The sequence below is a fragment of the Delphinus delphis genome, chromosome 7, assembly GCF_949987515.2.
Source record: "Delphinus delphis chromosome 7, mDelDel1.2, whole genome shotgun sequence".
NCBI lineage: Eukaryota > Metazoa > Chordata > Mammalia > Artiodactyla > Delphinidae > Delphinus > Delphinus delphis.
Genome location: NC_082689.1, coordinates 62,092,201 through 62,113,956, shown reverse-complemented (window position 1 = coordinate 62,113,956; position 21,756 = coordinate 62,092,201). Strand labels below are relative to the sequence as shown.

Below are 21,756 nucleotides of genomic sequence, written 5' to 3'. Positions count from 1 at the left end.
GTACCGGTTAAGGATCAGGTGGATCAGCACAGATGTGGGAATCTGTTAAGGGAGCCGCAAACAGAAGTTTTTTGCAGTGTTGTGAACTCTGAGGTGGAGAGGAGGGTGAAGGGGTAGGGATAGGAGTGGAAAAGTCCTGGGTACTGAGTCAGAGTGGGGAAAAGTTTCTTAAAGGTTTCAGCTTTTTCCCTTAATAAGCTGGCCTTGGCAGAAGTGTCAAAGTGACCCCTGCCCAAGGCCTCAGATAGAGGGGCCTAGGAATAAAGGCGCCAGGCCTGGGAATGTAAATGTGTGAAAGAGCATGACTGGCCAGGGGGCCTGAGACCATGATTGCAGATCCCTTCAGAGACTGCAGTGCACTGACTGTGTGCCAAGTCTGGTGGAGGGAGGACAGTTTTCACCATGAGACCTGCAAAGTAAAACCTTTGTGATTATCTGTGGTTAGACCTGAAAAAACACATATAGGTTTTTTGTTGTCTTTTTTTGTGTGTGGTACGCGGGTCTCTCACTGTTGTGGCCTCTCCCGTTGCAGAGCACAAGCTCCGGACGCTCAGGCTCAGCGGCCATGGCTCACGGGCCCAGCCGCTCCGCGGCGTGTGGGATCTTCCCGGACCGGGGCACGAACCCGTGTCCCCTGCATCGGCAGGCGGACTCTCAACCACTGCACCACCAGGGAAGCACACATAGGTTTTTAACCAGGAACTAGACTCCTCACTAGATTGCTATGGAAAAAAAAAAAAGAGAGAGAGAGAGAAGATACAAATTACCAATATCAGGAATGAAGGAGGAAACGTTCCTACAGAACCATAAGAGAATATTATGAATAACATTTGCAAACAAATTTGATAACATCTATAAAATGAACAAATTCTTTGAAAGATACAAATTACTAAAACTGACTCAAGAAGAAATAGAAAATTTTGAATAGATCTATATTGAGTAAGGAAATTGATTTAGTTATTAAACTTCTACAATTATTATCCTGCCAAAAAATGAGATCAACAACTTTATAACAACAAAGATAACATCATGATGAATTCTATGAAAAATTTAAGGAAGAAATTTTATCAATATTATATAAACTCTTGGCAAACAGAGGAAGAAGAGACACTGCATACTCATTTTATGAGGCCAGTTTTACTAATACCCAGTCCAGGCATCATGAGAAAAGAAAACTAGAAACCCATATCTCTCATGAACATAGAAGCAAAAGCCTTAATAAAATATTACCAGTAAAAAGGATAATACACCATGACCAAATGGGTTTATCCTAGGAATGCACATTGGCTCAACAACAATAAAAGATCGATAAACTTAATTCACCATATTAATAGAATACATTTTTTAAAAGCATATGATCATCTCAGTAGCCATTTGACAAAATCTAACACCCTTTCATGGTAAAAAAAAAAAAAAAAAAAAACCACCAAAAAAAGGAATAGAAGGGAAAGTCTGATAAAGGGCACCTATGAGAAACCCATAGCTAATATCATATTTAAAAGTGAAAGATAGAAAGCTTGCCCACAAAGATAAGAAATAAGGCAAGGATGTCTGCCCTCTTCCTGTCTTTTAAGCACTATATTGAAGGTTCTAGAAAGAGCAATTAGGCAAGAAAAAGAAATAAAAGGCATCCAGATTGGAAAGGAAGAGGGAAAACAATCTCTGTTTGCAAATTAGATGATCTTGTTTGTGGAAAATTGTAAGGAATCTCTCAAAAGCTATTAGAGCTAATAAACGAGTTTAGCAAGGTTGTAGGATACATGATAAATGTACAAAAAAAGTCAGTTGTGTTTCTGTGCATTAGCAATGAGCAATTTGTAAATGAAATTAAGAAAATAGGGTGATGGAAATATTCTGGAATTAGATAGTGGGTGATGGTTGCACAATTTTGTGAATATACTAAAACTCACTAAATTGTTCATTTTAAAAGGATGAATTTTATGGTATACAAATTATGTCTCAAAAAATATATTGAGAAATTATTGTATCCAGAATATATCAGGAACTCAATAATAAAAAAGCAAAAGATACAAAGTGAGCAAAAAATTTGAATAGGGCACACTTCTCATCAGAATGTATATGAATGACCAACAGTACATGAAAAGCTGTTCAACATCATCATTGTTTAGAGTAGAAATTAATGTTACAAGTGTTGGTGAGGATCTGGAGTACCTGACACTCTTCAGTCATTTGCTGGTGGGAATGCAAAATGGTATAGTCAAATTTGGAAGAAGTTTGACAGCTTCTTTAAAAAGTTAAGCATACTTACAGTACAACCCCCAAATAAATAGGTGTCTACCAAAATAAATGAAAACTTATGTCCACATAAAGACTTTTATATGAATGTTCATAGCAGACTAATTTGTAGTAGTTAAAAACTGGCAACAACCCAGAATTCCATCAACAAGCAAATGCATGAACAAAATGTGGTGTATTCATTCAGTGGAATACTACTCAGCATTAAAAAGGAATGGACTGCTGATACACGCAATAACACGAATGAATCTAAAAATACTGCGCTAAGTGAAAGAGGCCAGGTACAAAAGACTACATACTGTATGATTCCATTTATATGGAATTTTTAAAAATCCCCAAACTGTAATGGCAGATTATAGTTGGCAGAAAGCAGATAAGTGGTTGTTTGGGGCCAGGAGCAGGGGCTGGAATTGATTGCAGAAGAGCACCAAGGAACTTTTTCAGGGGATGGAATTGTTCTAAAACTTTATTGTAGCAGTGGTTGCATGAGTATACATTTTCCAAAATTCATCAGACTTAAAGTGGGTGAATTTTATGGTATGTAAGTTATACCTCAGTAAAGTTAGTTTTTAACATGCCTTATTAATGTATCTATACAAATGGGGGATTTGTGGCCTCATTTCTAGTGATTTAAAAAATCAGCATCTTTTTCAGCCTGCATATCATTTTGCTTTTTCATCTTTATTTCTTTTTTTATTTTGGCTGTGCTGCACAGCTTGTGGGATCTTAGTACCCCAACCAGGGATTGAACCTGGGTCTCAGCAGTGAAAGCGCCAGAGACCTAACCTCTGGACCGTCAGGGAGTTCCCCTTTATTTCTTCTTTATAGCATATTTCAGAATTTTGTACTTAATCCACACAATTAGTTGTTTTGCAAACAGATGTTTGTTGAATGTCTGCTATGTGCCAAGCACCGGGAGGACAGAGCCCCTACTCCCAGGGACTACTCCCACAGTCTTAGAGGACAGGCTAATTTATTTTTAAAGTAGAAAGTATAAATGTAAGAACTGAAGTGTTTACACAGTATAGAGGTACTAATTTTATCTCCGTGGAACTAGGTAGTCTAAGGTGTCATTAAGTGGGGTCAGGAAAGGCTTCCCTGAGGAGCTGGAATTTGAAGGATGTTAGGAATTAATTGATCCAGTGGACAGGGGAAAGTAGACTAACTTGCCTCCTAAATGGATTTTCAGTTAAATAAAGTGGGGTGGGGGGTATATTTTGGTGTTTACAAGACTAACAAACTCCTTTAAAAATCAACTTTCAAGATGTGAGTCCTTGGATCATTGATTCCACTGGTTCTGTTATTACTGAGTAGAGCTTCAGATTACCTGGCAGTTAGAGCTCTCAAGTTTTTACAGACTCCACCTTCTTTTTAAAACTGACTTTGTTTCACACCCATTCAGGGTCTAGGCAAATGATTTAGCACTGTCTGTCGTGAATTCCATGTTTTCGCTATTGTTCTTCTTTATCCACACTGACAGTCTATGTCTTTTTAACCAAAAGTCACTTTCCCTTTGCCCCAAATTAACATTTGCTTTCATAGAGTAGCTAGGTGCTATAGGCTATATTCATCAGATATGTGAAAACACTATTTTTAAAATAAATGTATAAATGAAGCAGATGCTATGGCACTTGGAAGTTAAATTTCAAAGAGAAACATTCTGGGAATATAGGATATAACAGCTCAGAACCTTTTCTCTCTTCTTTGCTCCTCTTACTCCCTTCACTTTATTTAGTTGACTCAGTTAAGAACGTTTTCTTACTATCCAGAAGTAATTGATGAGAATGACACTTTAAATATCTATAATGGGAAATGTTCATGATGAAATGTCTTGAGAATTTTCTATTTCATATCTAAAAGGAAGAAGAAGAGTTTTCAGTTCTTTCCAGCTGCCTGGGACTTCTGCCAACATTTTACCAAACAGAACATCCATTCATCAGTGCCTCCTGTCTGGATTGGCCAGTTCCAGCATTTGATATTATATCTCAGTGGTGTTTTGAGATAAATTCATTTACTGAAAGACATGCTGAACAAGGAAAGGTATGTAAAAAGAGTAATACTCACTTGCTATAGTAGTGACATGCTAATAGGTAAGAGAATAATGAAGAATTTAACATTTCAGGTAATCTAGTCTTGGCAGTATTTATTAAACTAATTATTTTGAAAAAATGGTTTACTTATATTTATTTATGAGTGTAAAAGCAGAAATGTTTCAGTTAACAAAACTAAGGTATAGTATGTTACTTTTAGTTTGTTTTAGGTCATCGGGTTTTTATTGACTACCTTAAATAGTCATAGCACTATTTGGAAGGTACAAAGGAATTTTGGAAGGTACAAAGGAATTTTAAGACAGACAAGGAACTTGTAAGCTTATTGGAAAGAGGACTGTCACATAAAAATTAAAGATTTGGACTTGCACATCTAAAACATCATGTCTTTAACTATAAAATTTGCTGACTCTATGCTGCCAGCTCGATGGGTAAAGGTGTTGTGTTGGGGATGAGGGAATTGGAAAGGTGGAGTGCAGGCAGTGATGGGTGGCTCTTAGTGCCATGGTTTGGTGCTCAGACTTTCTTCTATATAGAATTACAGTTTTTTGAGAAATGGAATAATATGATGAAAGTAGTGTTTTTAGGGAGGTAATTTTTGTGGCTTTTTTAGTAAGTAAAATTGATGTTATGGAGAAAGGGAAACCAGAGATTATTTAGTGGTGAAGAAAATCTGGATTATTGTTTTGTTAGCCAGCAGAAATTAGACAGAATGTAACCAATGCAAGACACATTTGAGAAAAATATATAGTCCTTGGTGACCAAGTGTACATGACTTTAAAATCTTGAACTCAAGTCATCAGAAGAGTAGTAACTAGTATACATAGTTCCGATAGGAACCTGCTCCTGCTTAAAAACCACTGATGATGGATGTCCCATTGGCTATGGAGAAAGACAGGAATCTTTACATGGCATTCACCATCTTGCTTGCCTTTCTAACTTCATTTCATACCACTTCCCAGCCACCACCTTGCTTAAACCACGAAAGAATATTTCTTAAGTATGCTATGCATTTTTAAAACATCTGTGCTATTGCTTATTGCTGTTACTTTTATTTAAAGCAATCTTCCTACTGTTTTCCTGTTAATCACCCGTGAAGGCTTTGCTAAGATAAATGTTACCTCTTCTATAAAGCTTTATCTGAGAGTCCATCTCCCTCTATTATGTATGATAGTACTTTTGCCACTGTTTCTAATAGTTGCCATGTTTATCACTTTTGTTTGTTTAATGTGTCTGAATGGGGACTCCACAAGGCAAAAATTGTTTCTTGTTTATTCTTGAATCCCTAGTTCCTGGAAAGTGCCTAATATAGACTAGTCACCTAATAAATATTTGTGAAACAATTAAATGGTGGATTAATGTCATTGGGAGAAATAGAACTGATGAAAGGGGAACCGATTTCAGGAAAAACGAGAATTTTAATTTAATGTCAAAGGAACAATAGAAAAATTAGTATTTCAGATGGAGGGTGTCACTAGACTTAATTCTTAAAACATTGAAGTGAATAACAAAGGCAAGGTAAGCATAAATAATAAATGTCTCTGCTTTTGTTCATTTTCAATTGAAATCCTTAAAGAGATATTATCTCATTTTATACTTTTTTTAAAAGGAAAGGAAAATTGAAGAAGTTAATTGAACCTTGTGTACTATGTATAAAAATATTTTCCTATCTAGTAATTGCTTTATTCACAATTATAGCTATAATCTGAAGTTATATTTTGATGTCTGAAAACCTGTGAGGAATGTCTTGGAGTAAGAGTTGGGTATTATTGTAGAACCAGGACAGAAGAAAAAGTGATGAGCATACTTAAAATTATTTTGTCTTCATATGTGCCATGGGATAAGCAATAGATAAAAACGAAATCACTTGATAGTATAAGAATAAGCCTACCTTTTTAGATGAATGATTATTGTTGTGAATATTGATAGAAAATAAAAATTTACCATTTAAATATATTTCATCTTTTTGTAAAATTGAGTGATAACTATTTGTTTTAGAGTCAGAACAGTAGATATTTATTTATTTATGCTTATGCAGAATTTTTATGTTATTTGAATTCACCCCTATCTGACCTGCATCCCTACACTTGTCCCTTCACTCTGTTCTGTCTCTAACCTCAACTCTGTCCATTTGTCAACCAGATTTCTTTTTAACCAGCAACTTTAAATTTGAACAGAGAGACTTAGATAAATATAAACAGTGATTGGAGCTGAATAGTGCAACAGCTTCCCTTGAAAGATAGTCTGAATTACTGCTTCTCCTTTCTTGTAACAGCTAAGATTCTTTGATTGCAAACAGTTTGGTTGCAAACCTCTGGTCTGTTTTCTCTGAAGCGCTACTGCTAGATGACTCCATCTCAGCTACTTTCCTTCCCTATATATATGCTCCAAATTCAGATTCCTGGGAGAGAGAATCTGACTGGCCTAATTTGCATCATATGTATACCCCTGTGATGGGGCAGGATCTTGTGATGGGGCAACCCCATCAGATCTGTATGGAGCAGGAAAAGAGGTTATTCTCCAAAATAAGTCATAATGCTGTCAATGTAGGAAGGCAGATGAGGTTGCCAGACAAATTGGAAAAAACGAACACTGGTGGCCCGCTACCTTCACATCTTACCTCCCCAGCACATAGACATCCTTCTTCTCATTCACAGAGTTTCATTTCTTCCCCTGTTTAAAATGATGTAACTGTTCCCTTTACAACCACAGATGCAGCCACCATTTCCCAAATACCTAACCTGAAGTCACATCCTGTAGTTATATCATCAAGCTTCCCTGAATCCAGAGGCTCTGGGAGATGTCCATTCCTTCTGTGATTTATTGTTCTTACACCCCAACGGCCTGGAAATTTTTAATTAGCACCTACTCACCCTGAATTCAGTAGTAGGAGAAAGGAAAAGAGAATGAAAAATATTGCAAAAATATATGCCACAACAAGCAAGAAAATTTTAAATTAGTCATAAAACTGTAGCTAATATACAGTCAAATATATGACTTTCTTCTTTCACCTTCTTTGACCAGCACCTCAACTGGTTGGATTTATTTGAACAAAGATGTGATCCAAACTTTATTCTGAGAGGTCTGAGCTCAGTGATTTGTCCTGTCATGCTTATATAAGACTGTACTAGTTTTGTGTGAAATGTTTACCTTTCAAGCCTGAACGCGCTAGGGGTGGGGGTGGGGTGTATCTCTGAGTTTCAAACATACTGATACAGGAGGCATTTCTATTTTATTTGATGAGGTCACTCCCTCCAGACAATACTGTAAGCCATTCCCTTTCTTTTCCGAGTGGTATTAGGGAAGCTAGAGTGGTCAGATGACATTTAGTTTTTAATTCGGTGGAACTATTATTATGTTCCTTGTTGGCAGATCGCACACAGCCTCCTTACAATAGTACTGAAACCACAGAAGAATCCAGAATAGCAGGGAAACAGAAATTAAAGACCGAATTTTTAGGTCTAATTATGAGAGATGCCACCCTCTGGTTCCCAAACCTGTGCACTCCATCTGTAAGAGAACAGTCAATCACCCTTATGTACTAGTTGCTTTTTTAGGTCGTATACCTCATTCTGTAGGAGCATATACCTCATTCAATAGGTGTTTCCCTCTAGTTGGTACCATCTAAAAATTCATCAGCAAAGTAGTTCAGCATTTAAAAGACCAGTGATTTTTTTCAGTTGATTGACTATATGTTAAGATCAGTTAATTCCATAGACATCCACCTATTGTGTTACATCTTTCTTTATGAAGAAAATTCTTTGATTAGAGACCATGTGGTGTGTGCTACTGGGTAATTTACAACCTAATCTGGATAAGTATCAAGTTCAATGAGGACAAATTGCTGTTCCTTCCACTGATGGAAGGGTTCCATATATAATGAACCCGTTACAGAATATGCAGTCTTTGGAGTCCGGAGTTGGGCACTGAGTATTGGCAAACAGCATATTGTGAGCCCATATATTGTCCTTATCCTTGCTTCCATGGCTGCTTTATCCATGAACATATTGATAAACACCAAGCTGGATACTTAGTTATTAGACTGATTTAGATGGATTATGGCTATAAGTAATGTGAGATGATCACCACGTGAATTGCCAGCCTCCATACTGTTTCTTAAGATAATAGATTCATACTACATTTTATCTGATTTAAGTGTTAATGAAGTAGCATCTAGAAAAAAAATTAATGCTATTTCCAGTATTTTTATATAACTGCAAAAAATGAACAAAATACCCTGTAGGGAAATTTAACTAATTTGTTTTTTTTTTTTTCACACTTACTGAGAAAATTTATGAAAAGAGTTGTAGCCCCAGCACTTATGGATACAAAAGATCTTAACAGCTTGAGGTGTAAGATTTTTCATCTTCTAGGAATGAAAGATTATAAAGTATTGAAATAGAAATATGAATTATAACCATGATCTTCCCTAAAGAAAAAGCCAATGAATTGTTTGTTTATCTAAGAAAGGTCAAAAACTTGGTTTTGAAAAATGTGTATAACTGTTTAAAATTATGTATTAAGAATATTTAAAAACAAGTACATCTACGTATATTTTCCATGCATGCTTAGTTATATTTAATATTTTTCTTTTAAAGTAATAACAAATTTCAAAGTTTTAGGTGCTTAGTCTAAAAACTCACATCATGTTTTAATTGAAAATTACATTAAAATAGAGAATCATAATTGTTGAAGTACTATTTTAGTCATTTGTAAAATGGAAATGGGAAGAGTGTTAATAAAGAAAATAAGCCACATTCTTGGAGACAGATTTTCTTTTCTTTAAAAAAAAAAAGGCCTTTTAAAAAATAAATATTTTGTGTTAGTGACTTAAATACATAGGACTAATGAATATTTTTGAATAATGTTTTAGGCCTTGCTTATCCAAGAGTCAAGATGGAAATTGCCACACCTACTACAGTTGCCTGAAAATTATAACACCATCTTCCAGTACTACCACAGAAAAACCTGTAGTGTCTGCACCAAGGTTCCTAAAGATCCTGCCGTTTGCCTTGTTTGTGGTACTTTTGTATGCCTGAAAGGACTTTGCTGCAAGCAACAAAGTTACTGTGAATGTGTATTGGTAAGCAAGAGTAAATCACATGGAAATGTGGTATATATGGTCAAGCCAGCTCTTCAAATTTAACTACTCTTTGAATTAAATACACAATACATATAAGGATCTTGTTTTCGTTGTTGTTGTTTTATTTATTTTTAACATCTTTATTGGGGTATAATTGCTTTACAATGGTGTGTTAGTTTCTGCTTGATAACAAAGTGAATCAGTTATACATATACATATGTTCCCATATCTCTTCCCTCTTGCGTCTCCCTCCCTCCCACCCTCCCTATCCCACCCCTCCAGGCAGTCACAAAGCACCGAGCCCATATCCCTGTGCCATGCGTCTGCTTCCCACTAGCTATCTACCTTACGTTTGTTAGTGTGTACATGTCCATGACTCTCTCGCCCTGTCACAGCTCACCCTTCCCCCTCCCCATATCCTCAAGTCCGTTCTCCAGTAGGTCTGCGTCTTTATTCCTGTCTTACCCCTAGGTTCTTCATGACATTTTTTTTTCTTAAATTCCATATATATGTGTTAGCATACGGTATTTGTCTTTTTCTTTCTGACTTACTTCACTCCGTATGACAGACTCTAGGTCTATCCAGTAGAAGGGTAAAAACAAAAACAATGACAACAACAAAAAAACACCTGGGGTTTTATTTAAGTGGGTAAAACTTTTCCTAAGTGCAGCTTCAGTTCCTCTCCCTAATCCCGCTGCCCTTTAATGGTATATATGTTCAGATGTTGTGCTGTGAAACAGCAGTCATATATGCTGTTGTAGACACTAGCCTCTGAATTAGGTTTAGGTTAGCTCTTAATTGATTTCCGAGGTAATCCTTATCCAAATTCCTCCTCATGTATTGTTAATAAAGTATTAAGAATGAGTTAATAAATTTAACTTAGGTGAAATCTGATTTTAAAACATTTAAATATTTCTGTGTTATTTAGAAGACAAGGCATTCTTGATTTTCTTATGAAGTCCATTTGATTATGAAGTTCAGTCATATATTTTTAATTTTTTAGCATTCTCAGAACTGTGGTGCTGGAACAGGGATTTTCCTTTTGATCAATGCATCAGTGATTATCATCATTCGAGGGCACCGCTTCTGTCTCTGGGGTTCTGTGTATTTGGATGCTCATGGAGAGGAAGACCGAGATCTTAGGTTAGATGTGCATGGATATATCCACATGTTTTACTGAAGTTTGGCCAGTAAGAATAATTTACCATTCCTGACTTTGTAATTATAATAATAATTATTTTTTTAATTTCTGGCAGTCATTAATTTAGAACTATTTCTATTTTGGGGGATATTTTCCCCATCATCATGTTAAAGAAATATGAAATAAACCAAATTACTATGTTAGATTTTTGCCATAAAGAATCTATTTTTAAAAATGTGTGTGAAATCTTCATTGTATTATATTACTTTTAATACTTTTTTTTCCCTTTTTATTCTAGGCGAGGCAAGCCTCTCTACATTTGTAAAGAAAGATACAAAGTTCTTGAACAACAGTGGATTTCTCATACTTTTGATCACATCAATAAAAGATGGGGTCCACATTACAATGGGCTGTGACTCACCACCTTAGCATTGCATTATATCATTTTCATTAAGAATTTATCAACAATAAGCTTTAACTTAATTTGGGGGATTAACGCTTTTGCTGAGGGAAAGAAAGAAAACATACATTATAAAGCCTTTCCAAAATTAGGTGCTTGGTAATCACATTAATGGTATAATAATTTTTTTTAAAGTATATGGAGAACATAACAAGTAAGAAGTTAAACCATTCTTTAGTGGTCCTTTTTTTGTTTAAGTCCACAATTAATAAGAAGCACAACTTGTTGACAAAATCATTTAAAAATGATTCTCCCAACAATGCATATCTGCTATTCATTGATATTTAGAGTGGGTGTGATTTATTTAAAGTTTTACTGCTTCTTTATATCTGTGTATTTTAATTTGCATCTGCTAAACGTAATGCATCCTTTCCCTCTGCCATTCTTGTGTTGATTTGAGATTTTTGCTGTATGTAATTAGAAAAAAATGTAAAACATGATTTATGTGAAATACTGTATAGTAAAATTTGGTCTAATAGTAGAACTTTACATTTTTTTCTTATTGTGAGGAATCTGTTAAAAGTTTAAGGCTTTGCTGAAACTTAATTCATTCTCAGGAATTTCATAAATATTCTCCCCAGGTAAATAATTGAAATAGTTGTAAAATAAGTAGATAGCTGCTGTTAATATAATACAGTACATTTTGGGGGACATGTGTGGTTGGGGGAGTCCCTAAAAATCAAAATTTGCCATTTCATTTGGATGAATCACTAGAGGTAGTAACAAACAGATTTTATTATAAAATCAGAAGTTTTAAGAACATATACATGGCAGATTTTGATTCTCTGCATGCCCACCTTTTATTACCAACCAAGTTTTTTTGTTTAAATGATTGGATTGGAAAAATGCTCTGACTTCCCCACAAATGAAGCATAGTTCTGGAACTTTCCTTATCAGCTCAAGAGGTTCATCTGTATTGTATCTGTGCAGTGTTAATCACTGCTATTTCTGCTCGGTTTCCTAAAAGGGAAGGAAAAGGGCTCAGTGGTGATGATCCTCATGAATGAGCTGTACATCTGCATTCTTGTTAGAAGCTGCTGTGAAAAGCAATTTATGTTTGTAGGGTTTTTAAGTTAGTAAGAATGAAAATGATTGAGCTAAAACCCACTCTGTACTTACAGAGGGAAGATGACAGAAAAGCATGTGATATATTGCTACCAAAATTTTTCTTCCAAATGATTCAATAATTTGATGATTATTTAATATATAGTGCTATCAAGCAATTCCTGGTACTTTGAACTTCCATGGCTTGTTATATAAAATTACATTTTTACATGTAAAAATAAACTAAAAAACATCTAATGATAAACTATAAAAATAAAGTCAGATCTGTGTTCTAAAAATTATTGAATGATGACATGATATTACAGGATATAAAAGTGGACATTAAGTGATGGCCTTGCATTCAAACAGAAGAGTAAATATTCAAATATGTTCAAAAAGTCAAAAAATTACCTATAGCTCTACAATAAAAATACAATATGGAAGTAGCTTGCTATTTTTATATACATTTCCAAAATATTAAGTTAACTTTCTGAAAGACTAGAATGATTCTGTTGAATTAAACAGCTGTTCTTTCCAACACATTGCTACTTTTTAAAATACTGTATCATAAGTTCAGCCTGTCTTATTTTTTGCATCCGTCATGATGGATACCAGACCAGATACTTTTGTTCTTCAGGTGTGGTTGAAGAACAAAATGCTAATTTACATCTCTAGTAAATACTGTTACAGGATTCATGAACTTGAATAATTATACAGTTTGAAACTCTGATGCTATATATACATGGTATAATGTACTCAGACTTTGGTTACTACATATTTAAAATGGAATGTTTTATGGTTGTGCATACGGATGTGAAGTGAAAATATTAGCCTTAACATTAAAATTTGGGTATTTGATAGTGTTTATTTTGATATTGGTGAATTAGTCACCAGTAAAATTTTAAAAAGCACTTGGTTGAAAATTGTACTTGAATTACATACATGCATGCTGCTAAACTAGAACTTTAATTTTTTCCCCATAACTTTTATAAGTCCCATTTATAAACCCACTTTTAAAAATAACAGGTCCAAGTTAGAGTGATGTGTGTATATTATTCAAAAAAATGTACTGGTGTGATACCTTGTATGAATGATCATTTAAATACAGTACATTACTGTAGAAGCTAAATCAATCTTTATAAGCAAGCAGAAATTACGAAACTAGGAATAATCAACATTGTAAGATATGTTAATAAAAACCTACTGTCATTTGGTTTGTGAAAGGTCCTTAAAATGTTTAATTCTTACATGTTTTTCTTTTTTTTCAAAGATGTTGACGATAATATGTGTAAGTGAGCATAGATGAAAAGATCAAAGCGTAACATCATAGTTGCTGTAAGGTGGAGTTAATATAAAGGGTTTGGTTTTCCTTTAACCACTTATTTACAGAGCTAGTTCCTGATTCTTCTGTCTTTGTCTCATAACTAATGCAAAGCCTTTGCTAAGTGTTCTTTTAGAATCAGGAAATGGGCGAAGGGAGAGGAAATGGGTTTTTAGAGAAGGAAATGGATGTGCAGATCTGAAGAACACTGCTGTGGTCCTTTCTGCTTTCTGAGAATCCCCAGCTAAACTTAAGAAATCTGAAGGCTTTTATGATAATGTTTATTTTGATTGATCTGTATCTTGTTTGAATCGACAATCCTTGCCCCTACCCCTCCATCCTGTAGCTCACCAGCCAGTTATCAACTAGGAATCCATTTGTGTTCACAAACCTTTTTTTCTGTTTTATGTAATTTGATATTGATTTCTGTGACTTAGAAAAGATGCTGACTGAAAGCACCGAAGGCTTGGAGGTAACAGCAGTATTAGAGGAGGTGTGGCCCAAGGGTTTCTGTAACATCTCCAGGATTGTAACTGCTAACTCTCAGGTTCCTCTTGTTGGCTTGCATTTGAGGTCATGTTGAACAACAACGACAACAAAACAAAACAACATGGTTTTAACCACTAGAATCAAAACACAAAGACAAGGTGCATTCACTGGTGGTTATGCCTGACACTTGATGGTTAGTGGGAGAGCAGAAGACTTGTGACTGTCTCAGTCCCATTCACAGCACGTAGTTCTTTCCTTTAACGTTATGATCTGGCTGGTTGATATCAAGCATTGCTTAGTTCATCAGGGATGAGCTGAATGGCAACGTGATCACTTCTCTGTTCATGGCACTTCAAGCTCCCTTGGTAATGAGGCACATTAACTATGGAAGAGCTATTACCTACCATCCTAGTGTACAGTAATCAACTAGCAGTGGAGTGAAGCTAACTTCAACTGATGCAACACAATGAAAAGGCATAATGGGACCTTATGTAGAGCTGCCTTTGTGTGAGTTAAATCAATGTAAAATGGAGCAATACCAAAATTGATGCAGCCGAGCCCAAGAGCAGGCTAGAGAAGTAGAGTCAAGAGCACAAATAAAAGCTTGAGGGGAAGAAAAAGGGACAAGAGAAAGGAAAAAAGTCTAGAGCAAAGAGGATTCATATCTGATTACCTCTTATTAGTGCAGAGAAGCAGGTAAGAGTTGATAGTGGAACAGGCCTAGTATATGTGGGAGCTTGAGTTAAATGTTTAGACATATGGTAGGAGAGAATAGGCTAGAAATAAAGAGAGGTACCACAGAAGTCATACTGAGAGCCCAGTAGGGTTAGAAGCCATAACATCTAAATGGAAGCAATTAGAAAGGTTCTATGACTTTATAGGGCCCCTGAGATCAACAGGGTTTTTTTCTGATATCTGTTTATATTTACATGGTACATTTTAAGGCAATGGCTGCATTGGTCATACATAGTAGAAACCATAAAAAAGAGTTAAGAAGTAAAATGTACATCATACACTTATGTATATATATTTTTTACAGAGAGGTAAAAAGGCTTATAAAAAATCAATACAGTGTGGTTTTTAGTATACAGGTAAAGAATGGATTATCTTCTACATGATGATTAGGACCAGACTGAAAAGGAGAAGAGAGGCCGATAGGAAGAAAAGAAAAAAAAAAAAAATCCTAGAAGGAAGGGTATTTTAAGAGAGAGAAACCAGTAAACATTAAGTGCTGTGGAGAGGTTAAGTGACATATAAGCTACAAAAGAATTCATTGTATTTTGGACTAAGTGATATCCTTGATGAGCATAGTTTTGATGAAATGGTAGTGGTAGAAGCCAAGGTATAGCTTCTGGAGGTGAGAAAGTAGAAAATTGACAATGAAGTAGAGGCATAGAACACAATTTTCTAACTCTCCCTAGAGTGTCCAGGACTTACCTGTGTCTGCAGGACACCTGGTCATGTATGCATCAAAATCTACTTCCAATTGGTTTTTATTCTTATTCAGATGGTATGTTACCATCTGAGTCTAGGGCATAAAGTCAACAGAGCTGGGTTTGAATTACCTCTCTTTATCTCCGTATAGTTAGGAATATGCCCTTTTTCAAACAACAAAAACCTGGCTAAGCAATGGCTTGAAGAAGGAAGGGGTTTATTAGTTTCAAGTAAAAGGAAATTTGAAGGTAGGCAGACCAGAAAGGGGCATCTGCACAAGGAAATCATTATGGTTCTAGGTTTCCTGTTTTTCTTTCCTACATTGTTAGAGTATATCATTCAACCTCATGGCTACTATGAGGATGAAAGCAAGATGACTGCTAACCTTGTTTTCCAGGCAGGAAAATAGGACAAAAGCTTCTTCCTAAGGTTTTGTCCTTTGTTTAGCAAGGGAAGTCCTTTCCCAGCACACTTTTACATATCATTAGTCAGTACTGTCAGATGGCCACTACTAAATGCAAAGAAATCTGGGAAGGTAAGTGTTTTGGCTTTTGAGCCCCAGTGCTAGAGAAATATAAGGGGAAAAACAGACTGAGTGGCTTTTAGATAGCTAATTCAATGCCTGCCATGCTTCGGTTTCTCATCTGTGCAGGGGAGACAATAGCTAACACATGATTAAATGAATATAGACACTTCTGGATTCTAGTAATGGCAGATTAAGTGATTCCGACTGTTAGTTATCTATTGCTGTGTAACAAATTACCCGAAGATTAAAGCAGTACAACATTGTTCGTTAGGTCACAGGTCCGTGGATCAGAAATCCAGGAGTAGCTTAGCTGGGTGGCTCTGGCTCAGAGTCTCTTACGAGGCTGCAATCAAGGTGTCAGCCAGGGCAGCGGTCATCTGAGGCTTCTGAGTATCATATGGATACTGTAAAGGAATCAAAATTATATAACTTTATCTCCAAGCTTCTCTTTTCTTATGTGACATTCGGGTCATTTTTTACAATGACCTTTACATTTCTTCAGATCCATGCCCTTCACTTTGGTTTTAGTTTTTCCAAAGGGGATATCCCTGGTGAATGACTATGTAGAGATGATTCCATCATCTTGTAGACCCAGGTCTACACATACTGATTGCTTGCCTTAAAATGGATGTTATAGGCAAGCAGTTTCTCCTAAATGTTCTTGTTTATTTAAAGGAATAGCTGCTTCAAACAAATTAATTTCTCCCTAATTTTCCACTACTAATTACCTGTAAAATAAAAATAGTTTATTTTACCATGCTCATCTATGATATGGTTTTCATCTATGATATTACCATACAGTAACTCTGCTGTTAAAAAAATTCATCACATAATTTTACTTCTCCATAAGATGATATAAGCAGTAAGGTTCTTTCAGATGTGTGAGGGAAATTAAACTCTTGGTTCTTCTATGTCTTTTCTCCTATTTGGTGCTTGGGATACTGATTTTATTTTATAGAGGGAAATAAACAAGACTTCATGGTAGCTAGCAGGTCTGACTCCTATCACACATGTTTTTAGGCATTTCCAACCCTGTTTTGTAAGCTCACTGATATTTAGTCTGGTATGTTGGGGAAATTTTTACAACAAAAAGGTATTTTATCCTAACATTGGAGTACACTTCCCGTATCTCAGCTATCCCGTAATTCTTTTTTTTTTTTTTTTTTGCGATATGTGGGCCTCTCACTGTTGTGGCCTCTCCCGTTGCACAGCACAGGCTCCGGACGCGCAGGCTCAGCGGCCATGGCTCACGGGCCCAGCCGCTCTGCGCCATGTGGGATCTTCCCGGACCGGGGCACGAACCCGCCTCCCCCACATCGGCAGGCGGACTCTCAACCACTGCGCCACCAGGGAAGCCCTATCCCGTAATTCTTCATACCAACTCCACTAGATGGCGCAGTAGAGCGAGCGCTAGATCAGGACCCTGCGTTGCTGGAGGGAGGAAAGCGAAGCCTGTCAACTAATTATACTAGTGATTGAGAAAAGCATTTGTGAAAGCACTTGCTCTGTTGCAAATAATCTGAAATGGATAAATAAAGAGTGGGAGTGTCCCCAGTGGTCAGCATTTTTGACAAGATAGAAAGATGGGAGAACATTTGAAAATATGAGCACAATTTGAACAAATGCCTCTAAGGTGAGGTTGATTGTGTTATTACTATTGGTGTTCACTAGGACGGACACACACACACACACACACGCGCGCGCACACACACACACACACTGCCCTCCTATCCCGACAGGAATCCTTGTTTATCAGTTTACTTCTTAAGGCTCATCCTTCCCCCCCCCCCCCTTTTTTTTATCTCTTTGAAAATATTTTCTTCCTGATCTCATCTCAGTTTTTGGCCAGTTTGTGGCTCTAGCTGTAATCCCTTGGACTCTTTTGATACACTTTTCTCCCATCAGTATTATCAGTTTTATTCAAGAAACATTTTAACAGCCTGCTGTTCGTAAAGCCTTGCCTTAGATGTCAGGTATACAGAGCAGAGAAGTGAGGTAATGACTGTGAGTAAGAAGACATTGTGCTTGGCATTTTGTCCACATTATACTGTTTAATTCTTATAGCAACCCTATTGGACAGACATTATTTCCCCATTTTACTGATGAAGAAATTAGGCTGAGAGGCTAATTCGTGCAACATCACACAGTCAGTTAAGGAGTTGGAACGCAAACCCTAGTTTAACTCAAACTTATTGTCTACAGTATTTTGCAATATCAAAAATGATTAAGGTGGCCACAATGTTAAAAATGTGCATGAACCATATTTCTAGGCAGACTTAAATAATTGTTAGGATGAAGTTCCATGGGAATGCCAAGAAGGGTTCATTCCATCTGGGAGATCAAAGAAGGCTCAACCAAGAAGATGGGTTTGAGAGTGGCCTTGAAGGATGCATAGGATTTTATTAAACAGGTAAAAGCGATCGGGGCCTTCCGGGCTGGTAAAGTGCAGCAGAAGCAAAGGCAGGTTAGCTGTAGAGCACACACTGTATCTGGGGAATGGAGGCCTTTAAATGCCCAAAAGAGTTTCACGTTAAAAGCGATGAGCTATCCCAGGGGTTGTAGGGGAGTGATGTGCTCCGTTCTGAGATTTGAAGGGAAGAGTGCTGTGCCACTGTGAAGGAGGGGTTGAATCATTATTTTAGTGGTCCGTGTGAGAAATAATCAGGATCTGAGGGAAATGGAGAGAAAACTAAGGAACTGCAAAAAGGTGCTCAAAAGCCCAATCTACTGGATACTGGAGGTGAGGGACACGGGAATTGAGTTACTGAGCCTTGTAAACTCTTCTTTATTAAAATTAAATTACTTATTTTTTAAAGTTATTAAATTACCGAGTGGGTAATGATTCTAGTCACAACAACAGAGAGCACGGTGGGGGAAGCTTTTTGCTAGAGTGTGGGATTGAGTTTGGGATAGTTCTGGGGTCCCAATGACCTACACTTGGAGCTTTCTTACAGGAAGTTGTCTGGAGCTTGAGATGCAAACCTGGGGTGACTTCTGTGAGGCCATGAGGATAAGACCCAGTGAAAGAGGGCAGAGTCTCAGGAATACTTCCATTTGCAGGTAATTGTGGGGTCTGGTTACTGTACGGTAGGTGGTGGTATTTGTTAGACTAGGTAAGTCGATGTCCCTAACTAAGGGACTTGAGGATTGAGTGCAACTTGTCTCTTAGTGAATAGGAGGCCAGAGAGTGAGTGACTAGGCCAGGGTGGCGGAGATGCAGGGCAGGAGATAAGGAAGATTGTGCAGGAGATCTGGGGACAATGTAGCAGGAAATTCAGATCTCTTCCCACTTAAGAGTTTGGCCTCTCACAGGAGCGACCAGCAAAGGTGGGAGGTCCGCAACCAAGATTCCATGACGCACTGGAGATTCTGGCTTAGCGACAGTTAGGTCTTCTTCCACATACTTTCTCCACACCCACTTCCCTGGAAGCGCTCCCAGACACGGCTTTTAATTCACTCTCTGTTTACTGTTACCTTCCTCAAAAGCAAACTCGGACTGTAAAGAGTAGCAAGAGGGAGATCTTACGGTGATCGAATAGATCTGTATTTGATTGTAGTTCTGTATTTGATTATACAGATCCACACATGTGATAAAGTGACACCCACACCTATTTTACCAATGTTAGTTTCCCAGTATTGATATCATGCTATTGTTATGTAAGATGTAAGCATTGGGGGAAACTGGGTGCAGGATATAGGGTCATCTCTGTACTATCTTTGCAACTTCCTGTAAATCTGTATTTTTTAAGGCAGGTGATTCTGTTCAGTCCATCTCTCTTTGATATCTTTGTTCTAGACCTATTGACTGACAACCAATTTGAGGCCTTTCTCAATACCCCTTAATTGTGTTTAAGCATCAACCTTGAAGTTTTTTGTTTGTTTTTTTTTTAATTTCTTGGATTCAGCTCCGTTTGCCTCCAGATCTAACTGGCTAGCTTCCAATTCCAATAATACTCTGTCCCCCACCATTATACTTATTTTACTATTTTGAAAAAGAAAGATATATGATAAAAAGATATACCTACATATGTCCACATATATAGATTTGTAGGACAGAGTTTCATCAGTTAAGGGGTTTAACAATGACCCAATGCTCTTTGTTAACTCACCCATCCACCATGTTTATGTAGGCTCTGTGTTCTTGTGTTATTCTGTCCTAAAGACCCTGATGCAGACAATCTTCCACCCTTTACTGGTAAAAAAACTAAAAACAGTAACAGAAGTAACTGTCCTAAGATGATTCAACCAGTGAATGGTCAGGCCAAAGGCAGAATTAAATCTTTCAAATATTTCAGCTGTAACTGTTTACTAAATTAGCCACTTTAAAAAAAAAAAGCTCACCAATACTTACGACAAGGACCAAATGAAAACCAGACAGTGTGCCTAAAAGAAATATAAAACATTTCTATCTTTTATTGTCTGTGGAAATTGATGACAAGAAGTAGGATAGAGGAATATAGAGGTGTTTTATGTATTTATTTATTTTAAAGCAACAGGTACTTATTGAGGGCCTTAAATTCAAGACCCTATGTTGGTTGTTCCTGGGAATACAAAGAAGTAAAATGTACATATACTCAAGGGGGTTATGCTGTGGTTGGTGAAACATTAATTTACCTATAAACAGTAATTAGCAATGCATTTATAGTATGAACCACAAATGGCTAGTAGTATAGTAAAAACAAACAACTATAAATGTAGTATAGTAAAAAAAAAGAAATCTATAAAAACTTCCTAGGATTGGAGACACTGATATTCTTGAGGAGTATGGACCTTGAAGGAGGAGAAAGGGAACAAGAGATACAAGATAGGCAAGTAGAGGGCTGATGTTCTCAATCTACTAGGAGGAAATAGAAGCATAGACTTTTCTTCTGCTTACTTTGGGCTTAATTTGCTCTTCTTTTTCTAGTTTCCTAGGGTGGAAACTTAGAATACTAATTTTAGATCTTTCTTCTTTTCTAATAAATGCAGTCAATGCTATAAATTTCTCTCTGAGCACTGCTTTTGCTGCATCCCACAAATTTTGATAAGTTGTGTTTTCATTTTCTTTAGTTCAAAATATTTTAAAATTTCTCTTGAGATTTCTTTGACCCAGGTGTTATTTAGAAATGTATTATTTAATCTGCACATATTTTGGGATTTTCCAGTTATCTTTCTGTTATTGCTTTCTAGTTTAATTCCTTGTGGTTTGAGAGAAACTTCATAGGATTTCTGTTCTTTTAAATTTGTTTAAGTGTGTTTTATGGCCCAGAATGTGGTCTAGCTTGGTAAATGTTCCATAAGAGCTTGAGGAAATTGTGTCTTCTGCTGTTGTTGGATGAAGTAGTCTGTAGATGTCAGCTGTAGCCAGTTGGTAATGGTGTTGTTGAGTTCAACTGTGTCCTTACTGATTTTCTGTCTGCTGGATCTGTCCATTTCTGAGAGAGGGGTGTTGAAGTTTCCAGCTATGATAGTGGATTCATCCATTTCTCCTTGCATTTCTATTAGTTTTTGCCTGTTTGATGATCTGTTGTTAGGCACATACACATTAAGAATTGTTACGTCTTCTTAAAGAATTAACCCCTTTACCACCATATAATGCCCTTCTTTATCCCTGATCACTTTCCTTACTTTGAAATCTGCTCTGTCTGAAATTAGTATAGCTACTCTTGCTTTCCTTTCATTAGCGTTAGCATGGCATATTCCTCATCCATTTATGTTTAATCTACATGGGTCTTTATATTTAAGGTGAGTGTCTCGTAGAGAACATACAGGTGGGTTCTGCTTTTTGACCCACTCTGACAATCTCTGTCTTTCAGTTGGTGCATTTAGACCATTGACATTCAAAGTGATTACTGATATAATTGAATTAATATCTACCATATTTGTTACTGTTTTCTATTTGTTGACCTTGTTCTTTGTTCCTATTTTTGTCTGCCACTCTTCCTGCCTTTTGTGCTTTTAATTGAGCATTTTAT

At 36.6% G+C, this 21,756-nt stretch overlaps 1 protein-coding gene across 1 annotated transcript in view; it reads left to right on the top strand.

Moving 5' to 3' along the window:
• Nucleotides 1-13,383, top strand: part of UBR3 (ubiquitin protein ligase E3 component n-recognin 3) — a 225,667-nt gene extending 212,284 nt beyond the window's left edge. The window contains exons 36-39 of the mRNA XM_060016607.1: nt 4,117-4,296; nt 9,178-9,387; nt 10,391-10,530; nt 10,827-13,383. Of these exons, the coding sequence (XP_059872590.1) occupies nt 4,117-4,296; nt 9,178-9,387; nt 10,391-10,530; nt 10,827-10,944 (648 nt within the window). The 3' untranslated portion in view covers nt 10,945-13,383. The remainder of the gene's footprint in view (nt 1-4,116; nt 4,297-9,177; nt 9,388-10,390; nt 10,531-10,826) is intronic.
• Nucleotides 13,384-21,756: the final 8,373 nt, after the last annotated feature.